Source organism: Ascidiella aspersa, chromosome 5, assembly GCF_963924565.1.
Source record: "Ascidiella aspersa chromosome 5, kaAscAspe10.2, whole genome shotgun sequence".
Classification (NCBI taxonomy): Eukaryota; Metazoa; Chordata; class Ascidiacea; order Phlebobranchia; family Ascidiidae; genus Ascidiella; species Ascidiella aspersa.
In genome coordinates, this window is record NC_139451.1 from 23,569,035 (window position 1) to 23,594,838 (window position 25,804).

At 39.0% G+C, this 25,804-nt stretch overlaps 1 protein-coding gene across 1 annotated transcript; it reads right to left on the minus strand.

The window, feature by feature from the left end:
* Nucleotides 1–317: 317 nt before the first annotated feature.
* On the minus strand, nucleotides 318–24,943 carry LOC146145502 (uncharacterized). Its single transcript, XM_083389961.1, has 17 exons — nucleotides 24,832–24,943; nucleotides 24,429–24,535; nucleotides 23,839–24,117; nucleotides 23,054–23,194; nucleotides 22,139–22,285; nucleotides 20,905–21,264; nucleotides 20,260–20,395; nucleotides 19,382–19,581; nucleotides 10,409–10,537; nucleotides 8,731–8,871; nucleotides 6,689–6,859; nucleotides 5,679–5,884; nucleotides 5,073–5,156; nucleotides 4,403–4,516; nucleotides 3,628–3,723; nucleotides 2,364–2,527; nucleotides 318–850 (listed from the first exon to the last, which is right to left on the minus strand). Exons 1-17 carry the CDS (start codon nucleotides 24,940–24,942, stop codon nucleotides 740–742), a joined length of 2,697 nt encoding a protein of 898 aa, XP_083246087.1. The 5' UTR covers nucleotide 24,943; the 3' UTR covers nucleotides 318–739.
* Nucleotides 24,944–25,804: the final 861 nt, after the last annotated feature.

The following is a 25,804-nucleotide window of genomic DNA, read 5'->3' on the forward strand; positions in this document are numbered from 1 at the left end:
TTAAGCAACATGACCAGGCTTAGGAACGTGAGCTACATTAATCTTAAATGTTTATTCAAAACATTTTTTGTAAACGATGGATTTTCTTATTTTTAACTTTTAGTTAAATTTGTCTAATGTAAACATTGCTGTCAATGGAATCAATTTACAAATCTTAATAGTTCAATATTTATGAATGCACTTAACAAAAGCTGGCTATGGCAATGACTTTGGTTTGATTTTTTATTATGGTCTCCGCAGAGTTGTAATGACTAGACTTGTTGTTGTTTTGTTGTAGACAAAAAATAAACTTAGGTCCTCAATGCAAGTCATTCAATCGAACTTTTTTTGCTGAATCCAGTGTGGTTAAAAGTAATCAAGCGATTTTGTTTTTGTATGTTCAGTTGAGAGTTGCCTTTATGCGAAATATATCTTCCAAATCAAACTTTCGCAATCAAAAACTTGAACTGCAGTGGATACGACTATAATTAGACTCGAAATGCTGAGTTAAAAAAAAGGGTGTGTTGTTGTATAGTCTATAGTATTTTAGGGGTAAAAAAACGTTGTCTTGTTAGAAAAAAAACAATAAAATATCTCTCGTTTCGTGGGTTCCCGGGAGTTCTTTGTTCCAGTTTTATTCCGATATCCCAGCACCTTTCCAGGGCCTTAAACGAAACGGTACACTCCGTTGTGAAAAAACACGCGCGTGAGCGGCGATAGGGAGCACAAGACGTCACAGGTGAAAAAGGGGATGACGTCATTACTGCACCTCGACCGGGATCTTGTTCATCTTGGTGAGATAGTGCTTCATAGAGGCGCTGAACGACCGGGCGTTGATGATCTGTGGCGGACGAGTCGGGAAGCGTAGATCCTGGTGAAAAATAAAGGTTTGAAGCGAAATGTCGAAGATTTAATGCAGTATAATGGTTGGAGGTTGTAGTAAGACGTAATAGGAATATCACTGACCATACAGAAGTATAAGTGTCATTTTGTACGTTTCGAATAACTCTTTATTTATTTTGAACATTGCCTATAACATAGCCTATGTTGAAAATGAATAAAGAGTTATTCGAAACGTACAAAGTAATACCTAATTTTGCATGGCCTTTAACATTCTTATTACATTTAGCGCAGTGTTGGCTTGCGGCACCCAACATCAATTATAAATAGTTTGCTACACCCTTGCTCGTATTACTACGGAGTGGTTAACTGTAACGTTAAAATAAACAAGATTGAAGCAGCACATCAACTGTGAAACACGGTTCAAAAAAACTATTCATTTTTGGAACTTTCAAAGCACACAAAAAATTGTATCAATAAGCTCACCAATGGAGCAAAAATTGGAATCCTAAAGAATTTAAAATATCTTTCGACACCCTAGAGGTGCCGCGGCACCCTAGTTGTGAATCACTGATTTATTGGATATGGCTGAATCAGCAATTTAATTAAATTTACATATTCACGCGATTTTTAAATTTAGCTAACATTTGTATGTCATGAAAACAAGCTATAAAATAAACAAGCTACGTCGATATAATTGGGCAAGGCAGAATAAATTTTTTATAAATAACTTTTAAAAACGTTTAAACAAGGTCGTTGTATTGTGGCATCTGAATTTAATAAAATTTTACGCATCTCTACAAGTTTTCTAAAAGAGCAAGTGTGTCGCCATTGTACAAAAACCTGCGTTAAGACAAACACACAACCAGTGAAAACTAATACTAATTAAATTTGGCTTCCATTTGGTGTGTTTACGAGCCACTTTGTTGGTTCAGACCTGAAAATAGTTACCGTTCCCTTTAAATCGCTTAAAGTGTCAAACCAACAGGCAAGGGGTGTCAGGTGGTGCTCTTACCGACAAATTGTAAAATCTTAAGCTTTGCACGACCGTGCTACTTTAGGCCAATGAAAGCTGCACACACATATGTGTGTTAACAAATGTGATCGAGCCCTTCTGAAGCTGCTTTTTGGCCAACGATTACGGCTAAGTTGCTTTTTCAGCCTGTCCTGCTTGCATTATTTATCGACAGTTTCCGGGAGTCTGCAATGGCTTTTTGGTGTACTTCAAAGTAGAAAAAAAAAAAAAAAAGTAGAAATATCTTTCATTTTTACTTGGACCGAATGGAGCGCGGTTGTGCGTAAGCTTGTCAGGATTTCAATGATTTAGATTCTTAGAATCAGACAAATACGGCTACAGACAAAAAAGGCAAGGGAGAGAAAATGAAAAAAAGTTTCGCTTTTCAAAGAAAAAAAGTAAACCATATTACGCAACATCACAAGCGCTCATTCTTTCCAGCAATTGAAACCCAATTCTCAAATTAATCGACTCGCGGGCTTTCCAATTGGCAGCCGCCAGTTTTCAATTGACTTGTTTTTGCCAGTACCTCGTTTATTCCCAGCAGCTTCTGGCGGAAGCTGGCGTCGGCGAATGACGTCAACCGCGCGGCGCGTGACGTCATTTCGAAGGTGCTCAGCCATGACGACCGACGCAACGACTCAGCTCGGTTGAGAGCGCCAAGGCCTTGCTCAACAACCAAAGGCGTCGATCCTAAACAGAGAAAGGCCATGTTTGACGAGTAGAGACGAGAAAGTTTTTGACATCCGACTACCAGACTTGAACAACTAGATTTATTTTACCTTTTTAAAATTAAATAAGAATTAGAGTTCGATGATTTGGGGTTTTCCAAATTAGATTAGGATTTTAATTAGATCATTTTATCAACGAAATTCGATTGGAATTTGAACTAGATTTACGTTTTTTTAATTTTTTATACACCTATGATTTTTAGAATGTAAAAATCAACAACAAGTCGTTTCGACCAAAGAGTCTTATTTCAAATTCTTTGTTTAGGCCGAGAGACTAAAAATGCCGTTGGACAACTTAGCATTTGAAATCCGAATTCGACTAGAACCAGAATTAGAGCACACAAGCAATTCACAAGTTATATTACACTTAGAATTTTGCTCTAATTTATTGAACTAGAAAACTAGAATAATCTCGTGGTCCAAGTCTGCGACCATGCACTTTATTATCATAAAAAATAGACGATTTGGGTTTGCGTTTTATGTAAATAAAAAAAGGATTTAAATTGTATGCAATTGGAAAATAAAGATTTAAACTGTAAGGAAATGGGAAAGTTCTCTCGTATTAAATGTTTAAAAAAATAAAATTTTTCTGTTCGTTTTAGAATATTTTTAAAGTAATACAGAATTTTAGTGAAATGTTATAAGTACGGTTTGCCTTTTTACTACAACCGTTATAAACAAGAGATTTCGTTTTAAAAATAATTAAAACAAATTAGGCTATGGTATACCAGATAAATATGCTTTTAATTAGATAACCTCACAAGATATCCAACAATTTGAAAAGCAACAAAACTATCCGGCAAAATCAGAAACGAAAACTTTGTAAAATAATGGTGGTATTTGTCTAATTCTAAATCGGGTTTTCAGGTGGCACTATATAAAGACAAATAGTTTCCGCTTTGACCTGATGAAGCACGGTTGTGCAAAAGCTTGTCGAGAATCAATATAATTTGTCTTTATATAGCGCCACCTGATTACCCAATTTCTGATCCAAAGTTAAGTAATAAGTCGGATCCAAATTTAAGAACCATGAAAACAAGCTAAATCTCCATAGGCACTTGCCTTTATTTGTTTCTTGCTGGCAAGTTTCGACCACTTTGCTAAGTACATCGTCGGGCAGAAGATTGGTGGAAACTCCCATTCGCAGTAGAACGTTGCCTGTATAGTAGAGGTGCGAAGAAAAGCCTCGTTAAAATAGATTTAATAAGAATATAAAAGCCCATACAGAAGTAGGTATCATTTTGAACGTTTCGAATAACTCTTTATTCATAAAAAGCTTTGATATTCTTATTACGTCTTACTACAACCTCCAACCATTATGCTCCAAAATAGATTTGTTTCACTATGACACAACTCTTTCGAATCACATTTTTTTTTGTAAGTAACAACCGACAGTTTAGGGACTCAAATGCGTTTCTTAGTATCTAAATTTTCACCTATCAGGCAAAACTAAAAGTGCATGTACCCAATGGAACCTAATAAATAGTTTTTTTAATTTATTCTTATGGAATTCTTATGTTACATAAACTAAAATATTGGCTATTTATTTTTTCTTTTTACAGTGTTCCGAATAGTGATAGGTGATGTTCTTAAACATCAGGAGTAGATGCCAATGGAAAACACGCAATATATTTATTTATTTAAATTTAATTTGGTAGCTTTTAACAAAACAAAAACCCCGACCTTGGAAATTATAAATAATTTTGGCTGTTAGTGTAAAAGCCATTTAAACTAAAAACCTAAGCTGTTTGTCGATAAACAAATTGAAATATCTAAGTTGAGCCAATGACAAAAAATTGTTAAAAAAAGAAAAAACATTAAATATTTCACAACTGACCGGGAGTAAATCGTTGCAAAACCGAACTGGGCTCCGCTTTGTCCTCGGCCTTGTCCGACTGGCCGCCTTCGGTCGCCAGTTCCTTCCAGTCCACATCCAGCACGTCAGCAGCTTCTGCAAACAATGACGTCATAAAAAACGTGCGTCAAAACGTGATCGGTCATTTTGCGCTAACGTGTCGATGAGACTGATCGGTGTAAAAAGAGATTAAATAATAAATATAGGAGTTCTATTTTTGTTTGTTTTTTGTGTTGATTAAAAGAGACAATTTGAAAATCAAACGTTTAAATTCTAACCCATAATTGTTTACTTGTTAATAAATTTAAAGCCAAAAGGTCGAGTAAATCGACACCATCTTGATAAAGATGCTTCGATACTAGTATTATCTTTAGTTAATGTGATACAAGAATCAAGATGAAGTTTTACTCGACTATTTTGGCTTTGAGATTCATTAAGCTACATTACAGATCCGTGCATAGTGTAAGCATAATTTTTTAAATTCTAACAATTTTGTATTTTGCTTGTCAGCCAAAAAACAAAACAGATTTAGCTGTTGATTTTACCAGAATTGGCTGAAAATACTTTACGTTGACAAAGTTTACGGTATTTAGTGGTTTTCCGTTACAAACGAGATCCATAGACCGCGTTTAATTGGCCAGGCTAATCTCACCTTTAGCAGTTTCTTCCTTAACTTCCTTTGACGCCTGCAACGATTCCTTTTCTTTCTTCTGTCGCTCGGACGAATGCTCGGCATCTGATCAGATTACGGAAATTTACAAAAATATACCTTTCAACTAAATTGTATACACATTATTCTGTTTGTATCTGAACTGGAATCGACCTTTACGAAAGTCCCACTGGTCTGTGAACGTGAGACCGAATCTCACCCCAGGCTATTCGAATGCTATGTCACGATTGCCATTCAAATTCTAAAGCCGACAGATTTCGGCTGTTTATTCGATATCACAGGTTCCATGCTTAATTGCTTATACCGAGGCACAAACATATTTTGCGTATGGCTTCTACAGTATGGTCAGATGAGTGCGTCGTTATAATGCACTATTGGTTTAAAACAGCGTTTCTAAATCTATGGGTTGCAAAAGGGTCGCTGTTTGATTTGGTTGGGTCGCCGACTGCAGTATATCTTTGATAGTTTTTTCAGCAATATTGATATAGTGTTTATACTGCGATCCGACACAATTGTACATCCCTAATTTTGTTTTGCTTCAAGAATCAAGAGGGAATTCCAAGACTCACGCTTAAAAACATTTTTTACCTCTTTCTGTGCGTCTGCTTCGAGACGACCTCCTATCACGTGACCTGTCACTGGGCGGATTCGAACGGCGCGCTCGCCTCGGCGACCTTCCGCTGTTGCTTTGTGACGTAGACGAACCACGTGATCGGTCACGGTTGGACGCGCCCGGTGCGGCGCTTGGTCGAAGCTTGCCGCGATTTTGAAGGTTTGGAGAGTCGGTTCGGTAGCTTAAAAACACACGGGAGTTGAATGAATAGACTTTACTGTTACTTAAGTGAGTAAACATGGAGAAAGTTTCGATTTAAGATTTAAGATATTTTTGTGCAGGAGCGTAAAAAATAACAAGGACCGGTAGCTAAAAAAAACACGGATAATTGTTAATGAATCGACTTTTTTGTTAAAGGTGTAAAACAATTTGAAAGTTGCGACTGAGGAGAAAAGTTTTGGAATGGTGGAAAACAAATACTTAGACCCGAAAGGAAGAGTATCGACTGTTCCATACTTGGTCGTGCTCGCGGCACACAATTACAAAAAAACATTTAAATGCAAAGCGTTAATACCCTTAGCCTAGAAAAAAGCATTTTTATTAAAGGTTGAAAACTAACACATGCAATTCGGAAATTTTGTACGCCTTTTCTTTTGAAAATACTAGTCTTTTAATATACATCCAGTTGGTTTATAATACGCATTATTTACAATTGCGGCCCTTGTTAGTCAAGCAATGGACAAAAACCCAAGACAGATTGGTGATAAAAAGAAGTTGTATGTCTCAAAAACATATTACGGAAACGTTGTCCGATGTAGAAGTCATAAAGGTTATTTCTTTTAAAGTCACAAAATAGTACCAAGACCACAGTCCTATTTTTAGTCCAAAAAAACTAAATCTATACACATATACTTTGGGATACTAATCGTGACTGACCGCCGTTTTCAGCAAACAAATCAGCCTAAATTTTTGATGCCAAAACCAGTACAAGAAAAAAACGCTTTGCAGTCAACATTTTCAACTACATTAATAAAGGGCCTTTTACCTGGGTAGCGGTTTGCCGGTCTTCATGGGGTGTTGTTTTGGGGGGTAATCTCGGCTCTTGGGTCGGACCCGGGGCGCCAGGTTCTGCTGATGACGCGAACCTGGGTGACTGCCCTCTGTCACCCTCTGACGGCTGTCTGGGCGTGCGCGCGGCATCGGTCGACCGTCGACCCTGGGAAGACGAGGTAATTAAAGTACAGATATCTCGATATATATATATATTTGGTTTACTGATAATATCAGCCAATACTTCTCTTCTACTGATGTATTAGTGTCTGTAAAGTTTAGCCGACATTTTACTTCTACCGACGACCCTGGGAAGGCGAGGTAAGAAGGTAAGTTGCAAAAAGGTTTAGTATTTTAAAATGATAGCACCAAGGAAAATAATATAAACGACTAATTTTAACACGATGGGTTTATTAAGCAAGGGCCATTTTTTGTAGTTGCAACTGCTTCGTTTCTACCGATATATGTTGGTATCGGTAAAATTTGGCCGACATTTCGGCCGATATAATTTATTTATTACAAAATATGATATTGGTTTTCCTAAAAAACAAACAAATGTTCTAATTTTTTAAACGAAAATTTTGTTTGTTTAGCAACATGCAAAATAAAAGTTTAATAAAAAGTTTTATTTGGATTTTAAAGGCAATTAATTCAAATTTAGAGTATATGTCAAGTAAATAAAAAAAATCCTGATCGGTATCGGTCGGCAAAAACTTGCAAAATCGGTTTGGAAAAGTGATATCGGTCGATCTTTCAAGTAAAACATATTTATATTATGATTCGGGATTTCGAAAGTACTGCATAGGAACCGATACCCGATGCCAAATCACGATGGTATTGGTTTTCCGACACCAAATTAACTAACGACCCTTAGCCGTGGTATGCGACCAAGACGTTTTCTACTTCCATAAGTCCTTTTTTAGAAAACAGAGTATTTAGTTAAGACCCCAACGCTAAAAATTCAATTTGCTTAAAACCATTTAACATTACGTTTGCAAGTCTTAATTTGATCAATTTCGAATATTTGATCGCAGTGATGACGGGATTAGTATGGGTCGGCGGTATTTTCGCCTAAAATATTGCGTAACTGTAAAATACCTATAATTCCTGACATTTATTTTGGAATAAAAAGTTAATTAATAATAATGTTATGCGGCTAAACAAACTCAGTGTGCGCAGTATGTGTTCGTCACTCGGCAAAGTAAATACCCCAATATTTGTTTACCTCCAAAACTGATTCGCGACACCCAAAACAAAACATTTATAAAAGGTATCCTTTAGTTAATACAGGATCACGCCATACTATATAGCAGGGGTGGAAAACCTTATTCAGTCGCGAGCCAAAGCACAACGAGCCAAAAAGAAAGGTTTCTGCGTGCCGTCAAATGTTAACCGTGTAGTGCCTCGCGTGGACCACGTTAGCAAAAAATCAAAATGAGGTCATAAATTGACGTCATAGTACAAATAGACTTCTTAATCTGCTGATTTCGGTCCAAAAATGTGAACGTGGAATAGAGTCTAAATACATTCAGTGCAAAACCGTTTTATTTTTAATCAAACTGTTTTCTTAAAAAAAAAAAATGATTACTTTCTAATGATATATACACTAATATTTCAATTTGGCCTTCATGGACCCCCTAAAAATAGTTCACGGACCCCCAAGGGGTCCATGGACCCCAGTTTAAGAACCCCTGGTGTAGACAGACTATACAAATCTTACTGCAACAACTGCAACGACTGTTAATAAGGGATAAAACTAAGGTTTTTGCAGTTGAAAAGGATCTAACATCTATAACTATACATGTCACATTCGATACAGAAACAAGATTTACGCAAAGCGCAAAAAATGTAGTTTTGAAAAGCCAAAAAATATCAGGAATGGCTTTGTGCCTAGTTTGTAGAATAGGTGGCGTTGATTTGCATTGGCGGGCCGGATCTTGCCACCCCTGCCAAGGCTGCCATATAGGAATAGGAAACGAATAGCAAAGCACAAAAACTAGACATTTCACTTAATGATGATTCCAATCCCCAGCTTACCTGTGATCGGGTCGCCTCGTTTCGGACACGCTGCGAGCCTGGCTCCTCGCCAATGACGTCACCGGCGCCAGACGATCGCGCGGCGCCGGACGTGACGTGTCGTATGACGACACCATTCGGGGCGGTGGCGATCGCGGTCTCCTGCAGACGAAGAAAGAACTCTTTTTCGTGGCTATATTTATTTTTTTTTGGTGAAAGAGCAATATGTTCAACGCGTGGTCTACAAAAGCTTTTTGATGTCACGCGAGCTTCAGGCCGAATGTAAGGTTTATGAAATTTACCTCAGGTGTAATATATTTTTTTTATTTGATAAACATAGGTCATCATCATCATTCAGTGCCATGCCTGAACCAGGCTTCGGCTGCCATGAAACACTGTTTTCTCCATATGTTACTATTTCTTGCTAATTCAAAAATATTCTCTGCTTTGATGTTCAGAAAGTCCCTCAGTTGATTTATAAGCATTTTTCTTTGTCGTCCAGGTGCACGATTTCCACATATTTTGCCACACGAAATTATGAATTCTTGTTTTTGGTGTCTGGTTATATGGCCGAAAAACTTGAGTTGTCTAAGTTTTATAGTGCTTAACAGTGATCTCTGTTGATTGGTCTGAATCAGTACCTCTTGATTGGTTTTATGGGACGTAAAAGATATACGCTGCATTTTCCTCAGGAACCACATCTCAGCGGCACTCAGGTTGTCAATCAGTTCCTTTGTGAAAGTCCAACTTTCACACCCAACTTTCACAAACATAGGTATATTTGAGTAAAAGTCTATCTTGCGAAACCAGCTGGTAGGCAGCGATAGTAAAATCCACTAGGTGGTATGCGACCCGTAAACGTTGACAACCACTAAATTCTATACGGCTCTTTTAGCTGAACGTAATAGCAAAGTTCAAAATATTGGATTCACATTATACTAATGATCGCCTGTGCTTGCAATACGTTCAGTCTCAATTTTTTTATAAAAGTTGAAAAAAGAGAGTTTCGGGTTTTCGTAACCTGTGGAATAAACACAAGTTTCGCGTAAAAACAACAACTAAAAAGCCATTTGAAGTATGTAAAAATCGTTAAGCATTTGGTTTTGTTGTAGAAGTAGGAAAAGGTATGGATATTATTTTTACAGATGTCTATATAGATTTAAAACAAAGCGAAGTAACCACTAATGAATAAAATCGCAATTCACTTGGGTTTTGTTGCAAATAATTGAACGTAACCTGAAAATATCGACTTCGATTAAAAAGATAAACTTAGTTCGGTGTTGAAAATAGTTATGTTAATGATATTTGTCACGTTAATGGTATTTGTCACACTTTACTTCTTTTGCGGATCGCTCGTGCTTGTAATGTCCTCGGTCTACTTTTTGTTCAAAAATTTGTTGCCAAGAAAAATCGAGTAACCGTTTCAGGTTGTAATGGGCTGTGAAATAATTTAAGTTCATTTCAGTTACCTTTTTTGTTTTATTTTTATCGATTTCTAAATTGATTTTACACAAAGCGAAGATAAAATCGCAATACAATTTGTTTTTTTTGCCAATAAAATGGGACGTAATCTGAAAACGTCGATTTCGATTAAAAATGCAAAGTTTGGCGCTCATCTCCTTAACGCAATATTATCATATAACGAGCATCGTTATCGCACGTTCACCTACTTTCAACAAACAGAAGCCCATTGACTCACTTGCTTTGGTCCTTGTAGTCGTGACTTCCGCCAGTTCGGCCACCACCGCTGCTGCTACTGTTGTCGCGAATCGTTACTTCCAAGCCGAGGTCGCGATTTCGATGCTGGTCGCCGCTCCTTCGCACTTCCCTGGTGGTGTAATACAATGATTTTCAACTTTTAAACCGGGTGTATTGTAAACCCCAGGGTGTACCACATTGATGGGGTGTACAAGATACTGCATTATAATAAGACTATGACCAGGCATCATATTAAATAAACAGGTTTATGGCCAGACTGACTGGAGTGTATGACACAACATTTATTTAGGCGTAAGTAGCTTGTGAGATACTATATTCTATTTGTGACATCACAACCAAATATTTCCTAGGTAATCGTTATTTGCGAGATACTAGTTCTTCATAACGGTTAATAGTTCTGTTTGCAGCACAACAGGGTGTATTTTTGATAAGTTCAGTGCATTGCTTGGGCTGGGGTGTACAAGTTCTTCAGTAAACGTAAAAGTGTGTATACTGTTCCAAAAAGGGTTGACAAATATTGGTGTAATAGACCAGTGCTTCTTAAACTTTTTTAGTTTCGTCCACCCCTAGCATCTATCTCCAGATTTTATTCACCCTTGTCTCATGGCATGATAAAACTGTCTTGCACACCTACGAAAAGCAATTCGGAATTTTTAATTAAATATCACTGAGACAACTTGAAAATAGTGAAGTTTGTTGTCGGTCACGCGAAGTGCGAAAAAAATTGGATTTAATTGGTTGAATTCGCGCTAAAATGTAAAATCAGGAGGCTTTTCGCAAAACATTTCGTCCCCCTGTTGCTATCCTGTTATCCAATTATATAAAATATGGATAAAAAATAGATCGAACGGGGATGACTTTAATCGTTTATCTATAAGTTAGAAAAATTATAATTAAATAAGGCCGTTAAACCTTCGATGATATGAAAACATGCAATGGCACTCAAAGAGACTTGCTCAACAAAGTAAACAAAATTAGATAACAGAAGATTCGCATTTTTTTTGGCAGTTTTAATGTTAAAGTTGGCAAAAACAGAGTTTGTACAGCGCTGTAGGAGTGGTGTACAACCAAAACGAAAACGATACCATTAAAATCATAGCAAAAAATTTAAACACTAACTTAGATCTAGCCTCCCCACCTACGAATTGTTTGGAGCCCCCCTAGAAACCTTTGTTTGACTTGTTTGGTGCTTAATTGTACCGAGCCAGGGTATTGCTTTCAATTTTTATCACAGGCGGATTTATATAAAGGATAACAGTACACCTACAGGACTAATTTTGAAGCTTGAGCTTCTAAATTCTTGGTGCTTAACCTTTCAAAGTGCTTCCTTTACTGGCCTACAATCATTTCGTGGTTGATGAAGCAGAGCTTAGAGATCCCCAAAACCATTAGGCCCCAATGCTTTTTCTTCTATGTTAAGCCTTACGGTGCAACATCACTACGTTTATACTTGTACTATTGTCCCTTTAAAACCTTCTTAACTGCATAGTGTATTGCATATTTCGTCTATTGTATTTTTAAAAAATCGATCACATAAACAGGCGCAATACAGTTACAGTTGTCGACAATATAATTTATCAGTTTGATTTTACAGTTGGCTCATAGCGATATCAACACCGTCCTGGCTTTCATGCGAAGCGAGATGTTTAAGCTTTTTAAAACGATCGCCGCATCGGTCCAACAGCGTCGAGTAGAGCAAAGGGTTAACGGCGCTGTTAATGGGAAGCAAAATACCGGCGGTTACAATGTAGACATCATTAGACAGCGGAACACCGGAGAGGGCCACGTAGCCGAGTACGCAAGTCGGAATCCAGCAGCAAAAGTCAGTAAAGAGCAACCGCGAAATTCGCTTTTGCAACTTTGCGTTTTGCTGCCCGCTCCTGGCGTAGGCCATTTTGTTGCTTTGCACGTAAATGAGCACGTAGGCGACCAACATGAAAACGAACATTAAAAAGTTGAGCGTGATAAGAAACACGGAGTATTGCCAAGAGGCGTCGTTTAACGCCGTAAAGAGACGAGGCATACAAACACTGGTTTCGCCATAATAACCGAACACCCCTTTCATCGGTTGATTGGGAAAGGTTTGGTTGATGAGTCGCATGACGTCATGCCACGAGAGTGACGTCACGTTATCCGGTTTTATTTTGTAGGCAAGATCGATTATTTTGCGCTTAAGTACCCGGTCGGTTTTGAAAAATCGGTTTGAAAACCAAACGTGAGAAACAAAGTATCCGGTGGTGTAGTTAAACAAAGGAACAGTTGCAATTAAAAGCGAAAACAGCCAAATCAATGCGCACGAAACGTAAATCCACTTTAGAGCGAATGTTCTGGCAAGGTAGGGTTTACACACAGTCACGAGTCGGAAAGCGGTCATAACGGCCATCGTGCCGGATGAAGACATGGTGCCTACGACGGAAAAGACCCCTAATACGGAACAGGGGGTACTGGTGCGCCATTGCGCGTCAAACGAACAGTATCTTCCCGTAAACTGGATACCTCTTACGCTGATGGAAATCAGGTAAATCCCAATAAGAAGATCCGCCGAGGCCAAACTTAGCAGAAAAACGTAGGTGCTTTTCGTAAAGTTGTCAATGCGCTTTGCGCGGTAAATGTCGTTTATGGTAATGACGATGACGGCCGAATTGCCGACTACGGCCATGATGCCCATCAACCAATAGAAGGCCCTGTAGACCGGGTTGGCGATCATTTCCTTTTGATTCGAAAATGTGGTGCTTCTCTTGCTCACAGGCGGACATTCGTCGCTGCCGTCCGAACACTGCGGAATTCCATCTTCGACGTACCTAATGTCGACAGACAGCGGCTTACCGTTGCGGCAGAAATACCGCGTTTTGTCGCATTGGCTCCTGCTTTCGTCGGATCCGTCATCGCAGTCGATTATGCCGTCACAGACGTTTCTGACGTCGATGCTGGTCAGCACGCCGCTGACGCAATCAAAACGCATCGGACAGCGTCCGGTTTCGTTGCATTGCGGCGCCTGGCCGGTGCAAGCCAGATCGAGGCCGGTGGCGTCGTGACGTATGCACGGTACGTCACAGAACTTTGGCCGGGTCGGGCAGTCCAGACACTCGTCGGCCAGGTCCCAGCACTCGGGCCGTCCGTCGCATTTTGCCGCCCGCAAAAACGGCGAGCCAAGGTAGGTGCGGCAGTACATGAAGCCGCGCGTTGTTTTCTTAAGCGCCGCCGCGCAAAATTTCCTGTTGATTCTTCCGACGCAAGACACATTAGGGTTGCAAAGCGTGACGGCCATGCTTACGCAGTCGGTCACGTTGCGGCAGCGCATTTCATTTCGCGGGCACCTTGCGTCGCCTAATATCGCGCGTGCCACCGCCTGGTCGCCGCACAAACGCTCGTCGGAAAGGTCTGGGCAGTCCACGACCCCGTCGCAAACCGCGCGCTGCGGAATCACAAGTTTGCCGTCTAAGCATAAGAAGCAGAGGAAGCGTCCGTTTACAAAGCAGAGGTCCGATTTGTCGGCGCACTGGGCTTGGTCGTCGTAGAGGTTGATTTGCGGCAAGACGCAAACGCCAGTTCGACTGAGGCCGGCGCATTTGAAACCGAGTCCGATTTTGGTCTCGTCGTCGTTGCAATTCGTCCTGCCATTGCAAAAGTCCCGGGATGAAAGCGAATTTCCGTTACCGCATCGTAGCAAGTTGACGGGCGGCTTGGAGGTTTGGCAAAGCCACTCGCCAGTTGGGCAAACGCGGTCTCTGCGGTTCGCGCACGCTCCCGTAAGAGCGCGACAAGATGTGTTGGGGTAAAGCGCAAGCCACGCGTTCTTATTGACCTCGCTTGAACAGTGCGTAATCCTGACCCAAGCGTTGTCGACCAGGATGGGCCGCTCGTTGCAGGGCTTATGCCGCTTTGAGCACTGGATTCGACCGTTGGAAACCCGCTGGCGGCAAGCGCCGCAGTAGAGCTCGTCGCTGCCGTCCAAGCACTCGGGCGTAAGGTTGCACACGTAGCTTTCGCGCACGCACATTCCGTCGCGGCAACGCACCGCACCCTCGCCGCACTTGTAGCAGTTTTTCTGGTCGCTGCGGTCGGCGCAGTAGTAGTTGCCGTTGCAGCGATCACTGGCGAGATAGCAGCGGCGCTCGCCGGCGCCGCATTTCAAAGCTCCCGGGAGACAGGCGGCGCAATTGACTTCGTCACTGCCGTAAGGACATTCGCTCATGCCGTTGCAGAGCCACGACGGAGGCAAGCAAATGCCGCCGACGGCGCACATAACGCCACCGAGTTTACACGACATACTGGTACAGTGCTGCTCGTCGCTGCCGTCTGCGCACTGCGGCACACCGTCGCACCATTTAAGCATCGATATACACTGGAGTACGCCAATACAGCGCTTTGTACCAGGCTTGCAAGACGTGCAGTTTAGTTCGTCTTCGGAACGAGGGCAGTCCGGTCGCCCGTTGCAGGTTTTTGTCTTGGGGATGCACTGACCGAACGAAAGACTGCAGTTGAACTGGTTTGAACCGCATTCGGCCATCGCCATTTCGGCGAAGAGTGCCATTAAAGCACAAAGGCGCACATGCATCAGCAGCATTGCGCGCGTTTAACTATTGTATGGTGCCGAGACCTGGTAAAAAGTGATTAAATGTTGGTTGGTGCAGTAGTTATGAGATAAAACGCCGATGGGTGACTGTTTTTTGGCGTTGATTTGTGCTGTTAATCTATAATGGACGTAAGACTTTTTAAAACCCTGCTTTAAATGTTTTTAAATTTGTTCATTCAACCCGGCGAATACAACAGAAATCAATATTAAAACGGCTTAAAATCTGTTTTCTGAGCTGGAACTGTTTTTCGCTAGGTTTCATTTTTAATCCCTGCTCTAAAATTTATTTTATTGTTTTACAAAAAAACATACGGACGAACAGAAATGCAAAGATATCAATAAACGCTTTTAATCTGTTTACTGAGAGAAATGTTTAGATTTTTAATGATTTGTTCGAAATCACCAAGCTACAAAGAAAGGACAACGATGAAAACCTTGCTAAAAATACACTGAAATAAGCTAGCTGTCTAACATTATATTACTTAGTAAACAAAATGAGCAACCATTGAGAATTATTTTCACAACACTAACTTCAACAAAATTGCCGCTAAAATCGTATTTACCTTGATATTTCTGAAACAAAAGTGCATTATACATATAATGTATAAGTTTTTAGTATCGAAACTGGTGGGATCTTCCAATTAGGTCGTTTGTTTACACTGAAACAACGGCTAAGGTATACGAAGAATAGGCCATCAATAAGCCTGACTACCCTAATAAAGAAACCAGGTAACTTTCTTGTATATCTTTTAGTAAAGTAACGCACGCCAGATGCAAATACTTCCTGGCCATTTCGGGGCATGTCGATTTGAGGAAACGGTCATTAATCTTAATAAAGCTTTAAAAACTTCGTGTGAACTGCAATCTGCCTGCTTATAATGAACCAAAAATCACAGCTTTTTCAAACGTTTCGGATTGGGGACTGTGCAAACCAAGGAAATGAAAATCAAGCTTCGTGAACTTAGCAAGAACTACTTTTTATCGCTAGTTACTTTTGTTTAAACAAAAACGTGAGATGAGAAAGTGTGAATGCAAATAGGGTGTTGTCGGTGCCATAACAATATGTGACTTTTTTATATAGTTTAGTTCTTACCGTACTTTACACAACTTAAACGATACCCATATGAATCCAAAAAAACATAGAGGTTAAAAAAGATCTTAAACAACTTCAATTAAAACAACAGAATACTGCAGTTTCACCAAAACCGGCATCATATGTTCTGCTAAAAGTTGCAAACTCAAATAAAATAGAAAAAGATTTACAAAATAAAATTACAAATATAAGAAAACAAACCCAGAATACTATACAGTCCGATAATTCTCCAAGTTGTATAGAGATACGGAACAACTATTATGAAAGTAAGCTTTGCATGAAGCAGGAGTAGCATAAATTAAAAGTTCGTTCAAAAGTAGGTCACTAATTTTAGGGAGGAATTAAAATAAAATAAGAAAACATAGCGAAAGAAATACAGAATTATTTTATAGTGGAGGTTATAATATGCTAAATATTAATTGTAGCTCCCGTAGTTTACTTAAACAAATATCTTCGTAGAAATCCAGATGGGCCATTTCTGGTTAAAATGTTATAGTGTAACACTCGTGTAGGCTTTCTTTGAAGTAGCATATTTTGATACTAATGCCCATCTGAATTTGTACGAAGATATTTGGTTAAGAGCTACAATAAACATTCAACAAGTTATAGCAACCACTATAACTTAATTCTGGATCTTAGTTGCTATCTTATATTATTTTATTTTAATTCTTCTTCGAGTAACCTAATTTTTGCACGCCCTTATTTTTACTAACTATTTTTTTATTTTGCTTTAGACATAGTTTACATTGATAAATAGTTGTTTTTTTTTGTTCACTATATTAACTACAACATCGAGTTTTATTTATTTGCAATTTTAATATGCAAAGCCTTTTTTGTATTTTCTTTGTGGTTTGTATTTTCTTTGCAGTTTTTAGTGGAACAGATGATTCCGGTTTTGACGAACTGCAGTATTTCTATGTTTTTAAATCAAACTGTTTTAATCTCTTTGAAGCTCTGTAGTGCAAAATAAAAGATCCGTTGGGTTTCATTGGCCAAATGGTTACGTATAAAAAAGATTGAAAAAGTTTACAAAATAAAACACTCTTGGGAGAAAAAAATTAGGAGAGGCAGTGTCTGACTGATGTCTGAAACCGGTCTGTTTTTATTGATGTATTACAGATCTTTTTAGGAGAGTTTCACAGTAGACCACGCGTGTTCAATTCTTGAAAATATCTGCTGTAAATGGAGTTAAGCAAACCTACACTTTTTTTATTCTTAATTAAACTTTGTTGACCTTTTTTAACAACTTTCCAAAAAAAATCAACGCCTGCGAACTCTGTGTTGCGCCCAAAATGCATAAAAAATGTAGAAAGTTTTATGCATAACCGTGTCCTGACCAAACAAAGTTGTGCTGTCGTGTCGGAAAGTATCACGAGAGTTTAGATCACCGCGTATGCTTTTATTTATAACACGAATTTTCGTTTTCTTTTTTATGTTAAGATCACCACTCTGGGCTGATATTTTGGTCACGATTTTGTTCCCACGTGCATCGCATAGTAGGTTTAAAGATCTACGGTTAACTTACTTTGTGGCTATCTACACCTATTGGTAAGTTTCCATGATCGTCACAATCCCCTTTTAACAATATTTGTAAAAGCTGCATTGCAATGCAGTTATGCCTTCCTGGCCAGAACTAAATTCGTTCTGATTTCTAAATTTGTTTGCCTTCGACTTATGCAGTGGTTCTCAATCTTTTTCAGTCAAACACCACGTCCAAAAATAATATCGAGCTTACCGACCCTTCAATTTATAAAGACTGAAAATACCTTCGAAAAACTATTTTACATAACATATAGTAAGTATATCAAAGCCCATACAGAGGTAGGTATCATATTGAACGTTTCTAATATCTCTTTATTCATTTACATCATTGATGTTCAAAATTGATTGATAGTCTTCTTACGTCTTACTACAACCTCCAACATATTATGCTCCATATTTTATGTTCAAAAATCAATTTCGAGTGCACGAATCTTCAAAACAAGTTTGCTAACTGGACGAGCATGAATTGGCTAACAGCACATCTAAAAAGTTCGACGCGTAAAATAAGGCAGGCCTTATTGGGTCGCTTGAAGCACAGTTCGGAATAGTGGCTTAACTGGAATCCTAAATGCGCAGTTAATGCGGACGGCTTAAAATATTCATTTCATAAAACGAAAAAGTCAGGGATGGGTTTTGTGGTAGCGGTATTACTGCCTGCCAACATTTCACGCTGTATTTCTAGAAGGCTCAAAAAAATCTATTTCATAAATCGAAAAGTCAGTGATGGGTTTCATGGTAGGGCTATTACTGAATACTGATGCCAATATTTCACGCTGTATTCCTAAATTAGAGGCAACTTTAACCTGAAAAAAAAACGATCGATCAAGAAGTTGTGATAGTGGTTCGCAATCCGCGGAACCCTTGGGTGTCGTTCAAGGGTGACGAGAGATATTTCGGATTCCATTAAAACAGTGGTTCTTGACCAGTTTGTATAAACATGGGCGTCGACGTGGGTGTGCAGAGCGTTTTCCGACGCCCTGCCAAGTATCGACGCCACCTATTGCGCACAGTTCCCATTTTTGCTGCGACATTCCAGTAAACCACGCGAAAAATGCCAATAAGGACGTCGTGAGCAGTTAATCTTTAGTAGGATGCCGTAAGCTAAAACTTTTGAGAACAACTCGGGTTTAAAAAGAGTATATATATATATATATATATATATATATCTTTATGGAATCCAAAACCATTGGCAACAGGTTTCTGCTGGTCGATTACTGTTCCACAGACGCGTATATAAACAATAATATAAGTCCAAAACCCGAATGAAACCAGGATCATTCGATTTATTCCAATCAAAGAACTGACGATGCCAGTATAGGCAAAATATATTTTTGAATAAAAAATGATTCATCCTTGTTTTTCTGTTTTTTGAACTTCGAGTGTTATTGTTTATACACACGTCAGCGAAAAAGTGGCCAACAAGCGAAAACCTGTTGCCAATGATATTGGATTCTATTAAGGATACGCCTCTTTTATATATACATAATATAACATATAAAAGATTAAATATATTTTTAAACCCGAGTTGTTCACAAAAAGTTAGCTTACGGCATCCTATAAAAGAGTATTATCAGACCGCGGCTCCCTATTGGCATTTTTCGCTTGGTGGTTTACTACAATGCCGATAATAAAAACTGTGCGAAATAGGGAGTATCGATAATAATATTGGTACGCTGACAATGGTTTTGGATTTAGATTCCATAAATAAGTTTGTGTTTGCGAGTTTAAAAATAAAAACACACCTGTAGGTTCCGCCGCCGAACGGGGAGCTAGCAGATGGCGGCGGCGAGGCAGGTCGACGTGGTTGCCGTTCCTCGGGATACTTTGCTCCTCTGTCGCGCGAAAGACTCCGCTTGTCGTCTTTGTAGCGGACCTCTGTGACGCGCTCGATCACGTGACGACGCGGTTGGTCGGGCGGAGGCTGCCACTGCTTGTCTGGCACCTGGCGAGTAGGGATTGTCCCTTGTCAGTAGGGATTGTCACTTGCCAGTAAGGATTGTCACTTGTCAGTAGGGATTGTCACTTGTCAGTAGGGATGTCTGATACTTGATGTTTTATTCCGATAGATGTTGAAAATTAACAAGTAGATATTTTAAACGTTCAAAATACTACCTACTTCTGTACGGGTTTGATATTCTTACAACGTATTCCGAAAACACGACATTTTGGACAGAAAGTATCGCGACCCGATCTGATGGTTGCTATGCTTAGAAAACAAATTAGATGTAATTTAAAAGTTTTCCATTATTAGACCAAAATTTGCTGTAGAGTTAAAAAGGTTTAGCTACCTACAGTTTTTGTGATATTCACCTCTAAATTAGAAATAGCTGCATTTGATCTCAAATCACGGCTGAAATTGTCATATCGATTTGGTACGGCATTGGACCACCCTAGTCTTGTTTTTTCAATATGACGTCATAAAACAAGAATACTGATGGCCAAAAATGAAATCTAAAAACATTTAAGTAGAATTCGCCGAGTGTTTTTTCTTATTAAACCCGATTCATTAATAAAAAAAATATGCCACTTTTCTTATAAACCCAAGATTTGAATTGTGCCTTCATGGATCCCCCTAAAGAAGTTCATGGACCCCCAGTTTTAAGAACACCCGACATAATACCTTTCTATCTCTGGGATCGCTTCTTGGCTTTCCACCGTCTCTGCTATCCACCCATGTTGTGACACGCTGAGGCCTCCGGGTAAAGTCCTGGTGAACTGGAGGCAACTGTTTCGGATGAGGGAGCGGTTCTCTTTCCCTGTAATTCGGGTATTTATTTTTTGGTAATATACTGATACCAGTGTTTACCACAAGTTAGAACAAAACACACGCTGTTTTTAGCACTTTCTTTTAAGGCAGCTTAAGAGACACGGAGCTGTGTTGGTGTTAAATTAAAATAACAGGTTTGTAGTGTGTTTTGGCGGTGTCTTTTACACAATTTTACTTTGATTTTACTGATTGTTACTTTTTTTATTATAAACAAAAAACGCTAAAAATGTATTTTAGACAATGAACATCAATTTATTTTTATCAAACTAAACTCTAAATTGTAGTTAACACATCATTAAAATTTATCCTTCCTGAAGACACACCCTGTTCTGCATCTCATAAATTGTATTTAGAAACTTTCTTCAACTATGTTATTTTACAAGAAAAATTATCTCGTTTTGTGATTTAGATTTCATCAGAAATTGTCACAAATTAAAGCAATCCTTAAGTTGCCTGTCCTATAAAAAACAAACTTCAACATAAACTTATTCTTGTCACCTTCGACCTCTATCATGACCGCCGGGTGGCGGACGTGAGCGATCCGCGTCCCGAAAGTCGGAAGAAGAGGACCTCTTGGAAGGCGGAAGACGCTCCAGGAGCGGGGGCTTCCAGTCCGGTTTCATCTCTCGGCGCAAAATCGGAGGTTCGTTCCGTCTTTCCAAAGAGGCGGGCCTTGGCGCTTGGAGGTATGCGCCCCTCTCGTCATGCCGGGAGCGGCTTCTCGTTTCTGCGGGAATTGAGACCTTGCGAGGCGGCGGAGGCGGTTGTTGCTTCTCGGGGTAGCGCGAGGCACTTACGTGCTGCTGTGGCGGTGGAGCGCGGGCGTCGTATGGTGCGCGCTGCAGCTTCTCTTTGTACCTGTTGATGGGAGCGCGATGCATTTTTTGTTTTATTTTATTGTTTGGTGTAATTTTAAGAAATTACGAAGGTCAAATTACAAAGGTTTGTGTTGAAATTTTACCCTAAACGTATGAAAATAAGATCCAAATTTTACTTTTGCGTTAAAAATTTGAGAACTAATTTTTTAGTTTAACCTGAAAAAACTAAGACCCAAATTTTACTAAAACGTTAACAAACTAAATTTCAAGTTTTTACTTTAACTTTGAACCAAATTTTTTTTTTACCCTTAGGTAAATAATACAAGTATTGTTTTCCTGGTTTCGATTCTAATAGTAATACGACAAAAAACTTATACAACAAAATAGTTTTGAAATACAACGAAATAGTTTTGCCAACAAATCGTCAATTAATTGCGGAAGAAAAGTAAAAAAAAAAAAAATTTGACTCCGATTGCAATAATTTAAAAGGGTTGTTTTCAAAAATTTATAAAAGCGGTCGAGTAGTGGTTCGCCCACAGGCGCAAATTTGACTTTAACTAAATCACTGATTTATCATTACTGCACTGGCTGCTGGATACACTGTTACATCAATCCAAGAGATTGTCCAACAATATTTGTTTGGGGCTGATATATACGGACTCGTCCAACCATAGTAATGGCGTCATTTAACATCGGATAGGACGGCCTACTTTTTGGGTAATGGACATCCCTAATCAACCATATAGGATTTGTGCTCTTGTAACAGACTATACAAACAGTTACGGCTAAGTAGACTTGAGAAGCCTGCTCCAAGGAGAAGGCGTCAAAGCGTCATAATAATCTGTTTGATTTCGGACAAACAATTTATTTTTTAAATCAAAAACTTCAGCTTTTTAGTTAGGGGCCATTTCTACCTAGGTTGGCCTTTGTCTTGATAGAAGGGAGGCTCGTTACTATGGCGACCGTGGTGCTTCTCGCTTATGATTGGTTGGTTGGCATCCCGAAATCTTCTGTTGTCTTCCATCGGGTGAAGTGACCTCTTCGGCTGATCACGGATCGGTCTGTAAACAGTCATTTAAACCTGTTGGGCGAATTGGGTCGCTTGTATAAGTTATTTTTTTGGGGGGGGAGGGGAACTTTTTTTTTAGGGAAGGGTTAAAGTTGCAGTACTTCCATCTAAAAATGGCAAGCAAATTTGAAGCTAGGACGTTGAAGGCAACTTTGCTTACGAAACATATACAAGGACTTTAGGATCTCAGAAAATAATTGATCTTTGGGGGTCGATACCCGATGCTAAGTGGTTAAATCTATATTTGTGGGATACTTGGGTGGTATTGGTGCAATTCCGAAACCTAATTGATATAGGTTTCTTAATCATCCTTTTCGGTAAAATACAGTGATTTTTTTTATGAAAGCAAAACGTTTAAAACTTTAAATGATTTCAAAATATTATCAATTTTACTGATTTTATTGCAGTAATGGCGTTATTAGGTACCAGATCGAACGGGTGTATGACTGTACGTTTTAACTAAAATCAAGGAATCGGAATTAAACAAATATCGGACACAACAATGCCAGGCATCGGGCTTAGCGATATATGTTGAAAATTACAGTTTTCTCCTGCCTTCCAAACCTTTTGGTTTACTTAAGCCCGGTTTGCTTGCACGAAAATATTAACAAAACAGATGATGTTCACCGAAAGCTAGAAGAACAACTAGCCTGCAGTGAGGTTCGAACTCACGACCTCCAGCCATATCTGTCTCTCTGTCCAACTGAGCTATACACAGGCTCAGAGTGGAGCGAGGAATTCCAGCAAACATGTCACCAACCTGCGGTCCATTTCCTGCAGCGGCTTGTCGCTTGGGTGGCGTTTGTCCACTTCAAAGTGACCTCGCTTGTATTTCTCCTTGGTTTGCAAAACCTGCTCGGCCAACAGCTTGAGAATGCGCGGAGAGGGGTCCAGGTGTTGGCTGGGCAATAAGGGGAATGTTTAAGCGTTTGTCAAATAAACCAATTTGTAGGTAGTAACACCATTGGAACAAGAAATGTTCACAATTACAAGAAATAGAATAATTTTGTGGAGTCGGGCAAAGAAAACGATATCTAGAAAAAAAAAAAACAGTTAATGCCTTCATTAACTAGTCAAAAAATATCTTTAAAAAAAAACAATTGACAAAAGAAGCTATTGCTTGTAAAGAAACAGTTTACCAGCGCAAAAATGTACAGAGAAAATTCATTTTGGATGAGAAAAATTTAAAGACACCAATATCAAGAAGACTTTTATCACAAGTTCAGAAGGCTTTGTGTATGACCAAACTGAAAAAAAAAATTATAGAAAACTATCTGATAACGCCCCTGGTAACACGTGTTTAATTCAACAAGATAATTTCGGGCGTCCAAACAAAAGCAATCCGCACAAAGTGTAAGGCCCCAAACAGCTTTCAAGCGCAAAAGTTTAACAAAAAATAAACCTCTATGATGACAATCTAATAGGGAACTACAGAAACGTGAAGAACAAATCAAATAATTTTTGCTTACAATAAAAACAACTCTGTCCAACAGAGAATATGCGTGATGCTCCAAAAATACAACAACAGCATTTAAGATGGCCTACCTTTCGCTATGAGATGAGCTTCTTCTTTCTGGACTCTCCCGTTTTCGGTGAATCAGGGATTCTCTGCGAGGTGGGGAGACCTGGACCCTGCGAGGGGGCGATTGTGGGGGCCTTCGAGGGGGCGATTGGGGGGCTCGGCGAGGCGGGGATTGTGGGGCCCGGCGGGGCGGGGATTGAGGGACCCTGCGTGGGGGCGAGGGGGCGCGATGACCCTCGTTGCCAAAGTTTTGGCGATCTTTTTTCTTCGTATCGTCGTTCTGCAGCCATTCAGACCGGTTCCTGGAATTGAAAAAGAAATGTGGTGCCCTGACAATGATAGCGAAGTTTGGTAAAACGTCTTAACTAAAAATCTCCAAACTGTTTTTTCGTTACATCAAGTCAGACTAACTGTGCAGGTTACATTTTAAAGTAGGTGCCTCTCAAAATCAAAATCGCCTAATTTTGGTGCATTTTTTGTTATTATAAAGAAATAACTTTCTTTAAGTTTTAAGTGCTTGGTAATTCAACCATAAAGCCAAACGTTAGAAATTGATGAAAATCGAGTATTTCACTTGTAGTGTGATGTTCAACATGTCATATTATTGTCGTACTTTACAGGCCGGGCTGGCCTCCCTGGTGAGCTCTCTGCTGACATCTCCTGGCTGGATGGCCGTTTTCTCTTTTTAAGCTTTTTTGTTTTGTGCACGACTTCTTCTTGCTGTTAAACAAACAAAACGGATAATTTAGAATTAAAGCTTCCCATGAATTTCTTTATTTACATAAGAACAATTTATAGCGGGCATTTTTACACAACTGAAAATTATATAGAACTATTTGGATTTGGAGCTCTTTGCTCAAAAACTTCAAGAGAAGTTGAATGTTAGAATTTACAGTCGGCGTAATAGGTGATTACAAGAATTAAAAACTTCACAATTTATTAAGCCTAATTTAGGGCATTCGGCCGTACTTAAAACGATAAATATTAGTTTTCAACTTCCAATGTAAAATAGTTACATGGTATGTTTCCTCTTTAACTTTTCTTTGCGGCATTTGTTCGTAACCATCGGATTCCTGGCTCGATTTTGCCTTCTTTTTCTTCTTTAGCTTTGTTTTTTTACTTGTCATGGCATCGCTGGAATATTCCTCCTCACGGACTATAACATGTCTGCAATGCAAAGAAAATAGAATTACCGGCGTGATCTTATTCAATTAATAAACAAATATTGATTGAGGATTTAATGGCTTTTGCAATTTTAAAATAGACTAATTAGACCTACGGCAACCCAGCTAAACAATTTGGTTGGTACAAAAAACATTATTTATTGAAGTCTGTATACTTTTAACTATCAATATAAACTATGTTTGTGCCATCAAAATGTTTATCGTATTAGTGATACTTTTAGCAATATCAAGGTTGTGAAATCTCTTAAAAGTGACTCAAGACATGACATTTATACTATGTACAAACTTTGCATGCTTTTTAGTTTCCTTGTGTTGCGGTTGTGGGGAAAACGATGGTGATCTATTCCTTGAAGCGTTCCAAGAGGGATCTTTGACTTTCTTGCTGACTTTTTTGTCACTACAAACAAGTAATTTTACAGGTGCACTCACATGCAAGGATCACAGGGTGACAGGCTTTCCACACATTTTATTGAATATATTAAAATACATTAAAGGAATATTTTTATAGGTTGTCAACGACTTAAAACCAAATTACTCAACATGTCTTAAATTTCATTAAAACCCAAATTATACATTAAAAATTCCATTGCTAACTCTATAACAAATAGCTTGAAATTGTTTTATTACGGAACTTTTCTAAATTCCTTGAAAAAAAAATACAAATCAGACTTGCCATGCATCGCATATGTTTCACCCTGCCTAAATGGTTTTTTCACTTGAATGGTTAAAAGTCAATACATTGCATTATTAAGCTTATTTACTAGTTATGTAAGGTGATAAAAAACAAGGGCACCCCTACAAAAAT